General features: G+C 34.4%; 1 protein-coding gene across 2 annotated transcripts; it reads right to left on the reverse strand.

Annotated features, from left to right (window-relative positions):
* Positions 1-6,659: 6,659 nt before the first annotated feature.
* Positions 6,660-9,168, reverse strand: LOC104219208 (F-box protein At2g26850-like). Of its 2 annotated transcripts, none has more exons than XM_009769849.2 (5): positions 8,301-9,168; positions 7,825-7,904; positions 7,555-7,727; positions 7,348-7,422; positions 6,660-7,095 (listed from the first exon to the last, which is right to left on the reverse strand). In XM_009769849.2, exons 1-5 carry the CDS (start codon positions 8,934-8,936, stop codon positions 6,908-6,910), a joined length of 1,152 nt encoding a protein of 383 aa, XP_009768151.1. In that variant the 5' UTR covers positions 8,937-9,168; the 3' UTR covers positions 6,660-6,907. The 2 variants fall into 2 exon arrangements, with proteins under 2 accessions (XP_009768151.1, XP_009768150.1); XM_009769848.2 differs by having other exon boundaries at positions 7,825-7,910.
* Between the last annotated feature and the right edge of the window lie 1,187 nt (positions 9,169-10,355).

The following is a 10,355-nucleotide window of genomic DNA, read 5'->3' on the forward strand; positions in this document are numbered from 1 at the left end:
ATTTTGCCGGCAAAAGTTCTGTCTCTGGTGGCGGCGGGGATGTTAAACCTTCTTCTTACGGAACTATCCTCAAGGAAAATTGGAAATTTAAGTAATTTGTCTTTCTTTAGATTGTACTCTAATTAATTGGCGGTGGCTGAAGTTTATGTTCGCTGTGAAGCGAGGGTGAGAGAGGGTTCTTTCTCTTACTGTATCAATGTAATAAAGGACTATGATAATGGAAAATAAAATTTTCTCTTTGAAAAAGCGAAGAAGATGGGTGAGAGAGAGGGTTCTTTTTCTTTAAATGTTTTTTTAATTACACGTGTTAATTGTTTTATTATAAATTATACTCGCTTTTTAATTGGTTCATTTGACAAGGCAAGTGTAATTCACTCATATAGTATGATGCACTCAAGTATTTACTTGATACACTTAATAAACACTTCAAGTGTCAAAATGAAAAAGTGGTCAATTGAGCTTAAGAGGGCCGTTTATGTATTTCGCCAAATTATTATTATAACAAAAATATTCATACCGTATTGAAGAAAGAAGACAAAAAAGAAAAAGGAAAAAAAGTATTTCTCTACCTTTGGACCAAGTAAAAAACAGATAGAAGGAAGAAGCTTTATTTCTGTTATAAAATAAAAGCAACGCAGTAAAATGTAAACAAGAAGAGATAAAGAGAATGGAGAAGTGTTTTCTTCTTTCACTTTGGTGTAATTTTTCATTGCAATTACATGGCCTTTTATAGGCATAAAAAGTAAAGATGATGGACATAAAATAGGAAATTTAATCTTTAAGTTATTCACAACATGGGCATCCAATGTAGCATCCAATGTAATATCCAATGTAGTATCCAAAGTAGTATCCAATGTACAAACTATTCATAACACTCCTCCTTGGATGTCCATGTAAGATAATGTGCCTCATTAAAAACTTACAAAAAAAATTTTGGGATGTACATAGTTATTTATAATATGCATTGCTTGCTGCCTCATTAAAAACCTTACCAGGAAAACCCAGTGGGACAAAACCTTGGTTAAGGAAAAGAGTGCAGCGTGTAGTTACTCCCCCTGATGAAAAATCACTTAATGTCTCGAAGACGACGCATTCCAATCTTATATATCAGCTTTTCAAATATTGAGGTTGGTAATGCCTTAGTGAACAGATCAGCCAAATTATCACTTGAACGAACTTGTTGTACATCTATTTCACCATTCTTCTGAAGATCATGAGTGAAAAAGAATTTCGGTGAAATGTGTTTTGTTCTATCTCCTTTGATATATCCTCCTTTCAATTGAGCTATGCATGCAGCATTGTCTTCATACAATATTGTTGGAATATTCTCTTTCGAAGAAAGACCACATGTTTGCTGAATGTGTTGAGTTATAGATCTTAACCAAACGCATTCTCGACTTGCTTCGTGAATGACTATTATCTCTGCATGATTTGAAGAAGTAGCAACCATAGTTTGTTTTGTCGAACGTCATGATATGGCTGTACCTCCACTTGTAAATAAATAGCCTGTCTGAGATCGACCTTTGTGTGGATCAGACAAATATCCTGCATCTGCATAACCAATCAATGATGGCTTGGATTCATTTGAATAAAATAAACCCATATCAATGGTCCCTTGGAGGTATCTGAATATATGTTTAATACCATTCCAGTGTCTTTGTGTTGGCGAAGTACTAAATCTTGCCAATAAGCTTACTGAGAAAGCTATATCTGGTCGGGAATTATTGGCAAGATACATTAATGCCCCAATTGCACTAAGATATGGTACTTCGGCACCAAGAAGCTCTTCATCATTTTCATGAGGTCGGAATGGATCTTTCTTTATATCAAGTGATCTCACAACCATCGGGGTACTCAATGGATGTGCTTTATCCATATAGAATCGCTTTAAAATCTTTTCGGTGTATGTCGATTGATGGACAAATATTCCATCTTTCATATACTCAATTTGTAGACCAAGACAAAATTTTGTCTTTCCAAGATCTTTCATTTCAAATTCTTTCTTCAAACAGTCTACTATTTTTGGAAGCTCCCCAGGAGTTCCAATGATATTTAAATCATCAACATACACGGCGATTATAACAAATTCAGATCCAGACCTTTTTATAAAGACACAGGGACAAATTGGATCATTCTTGTACCCTTCTTTCAACAGGTATTCACTCAGGCGATTGTACCACATACGTCCTGATTGTTTCAATCCGTATAAAGATTTCTGAAGCTTTATTGAACAAGTTTCTCGAAAATTTTTATATGCTTCTGGCACTTTAAATCCCTCAGGTACTTTCATAAAAATTTCGTTGTCTAATGATCCATACAAATAGGCTGTAACAACATCCATTAGATGCATATCAAGTTTTTCTTGCACTGCCATATTTATGAGATACCTGAAGGTGATAGCATCCACTACAGGAGAATATGTCTCCATATAATCAATTCCAGGCCTTTGGGAAAACCCTTGTGCCACAAGTCGTGCTTTATATCTAACGACTTCATTTTTATCATTTCGTTTTCGCACAAAAACCCATTTATACCCTACTGGCTTTATGCCTTCAGGTGTTCGAACTATGGGTCCGAAGACTTCACGTTTTCCAAGTGAAGTTAACTCTGCCTGGATAGCGTCTTTCCATTTTGGCCAATCATTTCTCTGTCTACATTCATTGACAGATTTTGGTTCAAGATCCTCATCTTGTTGCATTATTTCAACAGCAACATTATAAGCAAAAATGTTATCGATAACAATATTATTTCGGTTCCATCTTTTCCCGGTTGAGACGTAACTTATTGATATCTCTTCATTTTCATTATTTTTAGGTACCTGGACCTCCCCTAAGGTCTTATCATTTGTTACGTCTTGGGGCTCTTCTTGAGCCACTACCTCTGTGTTATGTTCACTTTGATCACTTGCTCCTTTTCTTCTTCGAGGATTTTTATCTTTAGAACCGATTGGTCTACCACGTTTCAAGCATGGCTTAGACTCATTTGCTTTAATTAATTGTTTTGTAGGGATATCAACTCGAATTGGAGAATTAGCAGCTGGAATATGTGACTTAGTCACCCTTGGTAGGTTAGTGAATGCATCTGGCAATTGATTTGCAATATTTTGTAAATGAATAATCTTTTGAACCTCTTGTTCACATTGATTTGTTCGAGGATCTAAATGAGACAGTGATAATGCATTCCAATCTATCTTCTTTTTCAGCTGCTTATTTTCTCCCCCTAATGTTGGATATACTGATTCATTAAAATGGCAATCAGAAAATCTTGCCGTAAATAAATCTCCAGTCATCGGCTCTAGATATTTTATAATAGAAGGAGATTCATATCCAACATATATCCCCAACCTTCTTTGAGGACCCATCTTTGTGCGTTGTGGTGGAGCAATTGGAACATATATCGCACAACCAAAGATCCTAAGATGGGAAATATTTGGCTCCTGACCAAAAGCCAATTGCAATGGGGAGACTTTATGATAACTTGTGGGCCTTATCCGCACAAGTGCTGCTGCGTGCAAAATAGCATGACCCCATACTGAAATGGGAAGTTTTGTTCTCATAAGCATTGGTCTAGCAATTAATTGGAGGCGTTTGATCAATGATTCTGCTAGACCATTTTGTGTATGAACATGAGCAACCGGATGCTCAATTGTTATCCCAGTTGAAATACAATAATCATTAAAGGCTTGGGATGTAAACTCACCAGCATTATCAAGACGAATTGTCTTAATTGCATAATCTGGAAATTGTGCTCTTAGCTTTATTATTTGAGCCAACAATCTCGCAAATGCCATATTGCGAGTTGATAGTAAGCACACATGTGACCATCTTGTAGATGCATCTACCAAAACCATATAATATTTGAATGGTCCACATGGAGGGTGAATGGGCCCACATATATCACCCTGTATACGTTCCAGAAATGCAGGGGATTCCATCCTAACTTTAATAGTTGATGGTCTAATAATTAATTTTCCTTGAGAACACGCAGCACAAGAGAATTCCTTAAATTGAAGAATCTTCTGATTCTTCATTGCATGTCCATGTGAATTCTCAATTATTTTACGCATCATATTAGAACCAGGATGGCCCAACCGGTCATGCCAAATAATAAAATTATCTTGATTAGTAAACTTCTCGTTTACTACGGCATGTGTTTCAATCCTGCTAATACTTGTGTAGTATAAGCCGGAGGAAAGAGCAGGTAACATTTCAAGCACATATTTCTTACCGGACATTATTGTAGTAATATAAAGATATTCAATCTTTTCATCATTTGTAGTCTCAATATGATAGCCATTTTGGCGAATATCTTTGAAACTTAATAAGTTTCTTTGAGATTTACTACAATATAGTGCTTCATCAATAGCCAAATTTGTTCCTCCTGGTAGTAATAAATTGGCTCTTCCAGAACCTTCAATTAATCTTGTACTACCGGATATTGTATTAACATTCGCTTCTTTCATTACCAAATAAGAGAAATATCTCTTATCTTTTAAAATAGTGTGTGTTGTAGCACTATCCAGAAGACATATATCATCTTTATTAATCTTGAGTCCAACTGAAGACTGGAGAATTTTCATATTCTTCATAAAAAAGACAAATAATACATCATAAGAAATATGAAAGACAAGCAGGAAAAAAACATTAAGAAATACATTAGAAATGTAGAAACTAGCAACACATGATGCATTAGGAAAATACACTCAAGAAAAATAAACTAGTTGCAAACATAAACATAACAACTTTTATAGCTTCATTCCCCAGTAAGATGATTAGTTCTTCAGTCAATATCCTCAAAGAAGTCCCCAACTTCTAAATGAGTAATATTTGTTAGGCCTTCAAAATCATCATCTTTATATGCAAGATGTGCCTTAGAATCATATTTATTTGAGGGACCTGCTTCATCATCATTATTTTGAAAGGTCAAGTGTGCCTCCACATTATTTTCTTTTTTCTTGAGGGAGGCTTGATAAAGTTTGACAAAATGTTCTGGCGTACGACAAATGCGTGCCCAATGACCTCTCATACCACATCGGTGACACATACTAGCTTTACCTTTTGAATGATTAATTTGAGAACCCTTATTGTTCTCCAATTTATTTCCACCATAATGACGATAATTGTTTCGCCCCCTGCCACGTCCACGTTTACGACCATGTCCACGACCACGGTAATTATTTTGTTTTCTTTCAAACTTATCATATGTTGCTACAACATTCACTTCCGGAAATGGAGCTGACCCAGTGGGACGGGCTTCATGATTTTTCATTAATAGAGTATTATTCTGCTCAGCCACAAGTAGGCATGTGATTAACTCAGAATATTTCTTAAAACCTTTTTCACGGTATTGTTGTTTGTAGCACCACATTTGAAGCGTGAAAAGTAGAAAATGTTTTTTCCAATAAGTCCTCATCTGTGATAGTGTCTCCACATAATTTTAATAGAGAACTTACTTTAAAGATAACAGAATTATACTCACTTACGGTTTTAAAGTCTTGCAACCTTAAATGTATCCACTCATACCGAGCTTTCGGTAATACCGTAAGTTTTAGGTGGTCATATCGATCCTTCAAATTAATCCATAATTCAAGTGGATCTTTTACGGTTAAATATTCAGTTTTTAACCCTTCATGTAGATGATGACGAAGGAAAATCATGGCCTTCACTTTATCGTGATTTGATACTTCATTTCCTTGTATAATAGTATTTCCAAGACCTTTAGCGTCAAGGTGAATTTCAGCATCAAGAACCCATGATAAATAGTTCCTCCCGGTGATGTCAAGTGCCACAAATTCAAGTTTTGATAAATTTGACATAGTGAAAACTATCATAAAAGATGAATAAGTTAGAGAAATAATTATAATAATAAACAATTAATGAAAACAAAACGATTAAGGTAAAAGAAATGAAAATAGAGCTATATCATGTTAACAATCTACTATTTCATTTTATTCTTGCCATAAAGTAGAAATTACATACTTGTTTCATTTCACTTTATATTATTGATATATATGTGTTAATAGAACTGAACGTGACTAACATTATTTATATGTTCCAATAAATATAAAGTAATTAAACTATAAAATTATTGCTTGTCAATTTATTTCTCACAGTTCTTCAAAATGCCTTAAAGATATGTTTTGATCTAGGGAGTCCATGAATATTATAAGTATGACATTAGTGCATAGCTAGTTTGATGACTTTGAGGTCCTCCAAGAGCTGAGCACGGAAGGAAATAGTTATTGTATCACTGCAATGTACTTAAACTATTTAAGATGTCAAGCGCACAAGTAATCTGCAAACAATGAACATATGATATGTACTGCCATAAATAAAATGATTATAATGATACATACCTTAATAAAATATGGCTCAACTTAGCGGGAGTTAAGAATAAAATTAGAGCTTCGTGCTGATAACGTGTTATAAAATAAAAGCAATGCAGTAAAATGTAAACAAGAAGAGATAGAGAGAATGGAGAAGTGTTTTCTTCTTTCACTTTGGTGTAATTTTTCATTGCAATTACATGACCTTTTATAGGCATAAAAAGTAAAGATGATGGACATAAAATAGGAAATTTAATTTTTAAGTTATTCACAACATGGACATCCAATGTAGCATCCAATGTAGTATCCAATGTAGTATCCAATGTACAAACTATCCATAACAATTTCATCTTTCTTATTACCAACTAAATTTTTCATTATGCACAATAGTACATGTTCTTACAAGATCTTTTCATTGTATATATTTGGAAAACCTCTAGCCTCTACACAGAGCCGAGCATAAATTCAAAAGCCCAATTATGCTCTCTCTATAAGCCGTATTCTATTAAAAATCAGAATAGCTGAAAGGGAGCCTCTTCCTAGAAAAGAAAAAGGGGGAAAATGGAAAGAGCTCTTTGTGTGCTATTCCAAAGTGCTGCTAGGACAGAGGCTCTTCCACAATGAAATCTCTTTGTCACTATAAAGCTTTCTGATTCCTCCATAAAAACCATCTGCTTCATTTCCCACTTCTCTGTGTTCCTTTCTGTTTATCACTATTTGCCTCCATCTCGAGCCCGGGGTGTACTGTTTGAACTCCAGTAGCACTGTGTCTGCGAATAAGTTGGTCGCGAGAATGGTAATCATGAATTTCTCGTTCAACAAACGTACAGGTTAACAGGTTAACGACATAATTAAGTAATTAAAAACGTGCTCTCTAACAGTTTCAGTTTAAGCTTCTAGACGAGAGTTATTTGACCATGACTTTCAATTGTTAACATAAGAGCTCACAACATATTATTGTTACAAAAGTTTTAGAAAAGATGATTCTGATATTTACTGATTGAAAGGTCAATATTTCTTACCGCTGGAATGACAATGGCAATTCAATTTGTTGCCATTACAGGATTCCAAATGTCCAACAACTCCATACCACCAACCTGCAGTACAATGAGCACAACTTTTAGAGTATATTTCAATGCTAATGAGATTAAAAACAAAGCCATGAAATCAAGAAAGTGCTAAATTCTGATGGAATAACAATTAGTCTTTAATTTGACCCAAAAACGCACCATATGCAAACTCTTTGCTTTTTCTCCACTGAATCTCAAAATGATCATCAGGTTTCAGATCACTTAAGCAATCAGATACATGTAGAACATAAGGAGGAGTATCAACAGTTGGTGCTCTTAGCCTATTCCATTCTATGTTTTCCTCTACTATTCGCCTCCCCTGTGAGGGATACCTGCAAAATTAGTTCATTCATAGTCAGGATAAAGGACTAAAAGAAAAAACAAATCTTGAATTCATCTATCTTCCTCATCCAAGGGTAAACTTTTTACCTTGCTCTGAAGGTATTTGTGTTACAATCATAGCTAACTTCAGCATCATAACAAGATAGCGTAAAACCAACATGGCCATTCTGCACCTTCAAAAGAAAAAACATGATCTATCAGCACTTAGGTCAAGAGATACTAAAAGAATCAAGTTTTATATAAATAAAAGAAAAATGTTTGTAAAAACTACAGGTAACAACCCATGACTTCTGGAATTAGTAACCTGAAAAATAATGCAGCTAACCTAGTATAACATACAACAACAACAACGACCAAGTACAATCCCACAAATGGGGTCTGAGGAGGGTAGTGTAGAATAGTATGTAGGCAGACCTTACCCCTACTCCTTCGAGGCTGTTTCCGAAAGATGCTTGGCTCAAGAAGACAGAAAAGACGAGAAGAGAAGGGACAATATAACCTAGTACAACATGATATTGGTAAATGTTCTTATGCAATTAGCGTATAAAAATTAAACTCTTTACCTCGCGGTTAAAAACCTGAGCTGAGAACCAAAACGTGCCAGACTCAAGGGAGAGATACCAATCCATAATTGCTGAAGAACTTCTAACCTTGCTGTTATCTTCATTTCCTTTTGATCTGTTCCATAAAAATTTCCTAATTTCTGAAAATTTCCCAAGTAAATCTCTCTTTTTTCTTGAATTTTCCAAGAGGGAATCATTATTTCTTGAAGCGATGTAGCATTGCCATTCTCTATAAGCAGCAGATCCTATCAATGCACCCCATTTTTCCTTCATATGTTTCTCCCACAAATGATCACTTGTGCATTTTTCTCTCAAATAACTGCAAACTGCAGCCATACTACAAAGACCATTTGGTGGAAGTCTCTCAAAGATACATTCCAAAGTCAAATCAGGCAAATCCAATAAAGAAATCTCATCTTCCTTCTTCTCAACATTCTCTAGTTTTGACTCAACATGCTTTTTCATTAGAGGCAAATTCAAGTAACTAATAGTATTCCGACCTTTTCTGAACCATGAAGCCAAAAACTTCAAAAAATCTTCACAGAACCATATATTTGAGATATCTCCCATTGTACTCTTCCAAGACTTAGAAAGTAGTAGTATGAAAGAAAAACAAGAAACCAAGAAAAATAGCATGGCATTCAAATTTTTTTTTTTTTGATCAAAGACAATTCAAGAACTGCTGCAATGCTAGAGACACACTAGTTTTATACCACTATATAGTAATAAGGGTAAAAAAGCAAAGTGTTTAGATTATGCAAATTTTGGCGGAGTTTTCAAATGGGGTTGTGGCCAAAAGTAGAATTAAAGAAAGTGGGCATAGGTAGATACACAGCAGACAAGCTTTAATTGTTGTGACTCACAAAACCACACAATTCACTGAAGGAAAAACCAACATTAAAGAGGTTGCTTCTTAACTGTTTTGGTATCCAGCTACAGTGAATTGCCCGCCAGAGATATGAGGAAACAAAAACTTTACTATGACACTTCTTGTGGGGTCAAAATGTAAGCCAAGATTTGTATATTTTGGTTATGAAACAAGAATCAAATTGTAGCAAGAAACTCCCCTCAAAGACTCAAATTTATCAACTTTGGTAATACCAATCTTGATGGTTCCTCAAGTGACAATGAAAGACAAACAACAAAACCGTTTTCTATCTATGTCATATATAACAAGATCATTTGTTCACAAACCAAGAAAAGTAAAAGGATTAAATAAAAATTTGGATAAATACAAAGTGGATCATCAGTTTCATCCAAGATTTTGTCAGGACTAAGAAAATGATTCTCTATTTAAATTAGTGTCCTAATATAACTTGTTGACAGGGTCTATAGGTAAATGTGGGGAAGACTTTAGACTTAGGTAGCAGAGATTAAAAAGGTAGTTGTCACAGTTCACCTAGTCATTACTTATGTAGCTATAGACCTCATACAAATGTAGCTGAAAGTTGCCTAACTTCTACTCAACTACACAAGAACAACTGTATGGACCACAGACACACCATGTGGAATTAAAATAATGTGGCAGATAATCTCACCCTCAAAAATATGAAGAAAAAAAATAATATTAATTGTTTTAGAAAATTAAAATATTTGAAATTTAAAAAACAAGAAGTCATTTATTACTTTTTTCTAAGTCTTTCCTTACTGTGTCTCAGTTGATAGAGTGTTAATTAAGATATGATGTTTTTACAATGAGAAAAAAAGGATTACAGAGATACTTTTATATAGTTAAGACTATTAAATCATTTTTGCAAAAACTTTAAATGGCAAAGAATATATGAGTTGGAGATTGTACAAAATAAATTACTAGGGTACGTTATTTAATGTTTAAAGACTTCACAACATTGGTAGACAAGTTTTTATAAGGTTCACTAGTTAAGCAACTTTGTAGCTTTCTTTTATTTTCCTTCTCTTTATACTTTTCTCGACTTTAATGCCCTCATAAGAAGGTTGTGATTATTGTCATAAAATCTGAACGAAAACGACTAGTTAATTCGACTGGATCTGGAATAACTAATATTTTATATGTGTATACGGCTAAAATCGGAGAGC

Source organism: Nicotiana sylvestris, chromosome 12 (genome assembly GCF_000393655.2).
Source record: "Nicotiana sylvestris chromosome 12, ASM39365v2, whole genome shotgun sequence".
NCBI lineage: Eukaryota > Viridiplantae > Streptophyta > Magnoliopsida > Solanales > Solanaceae > Nicotiana > Nicotiana sylvestris.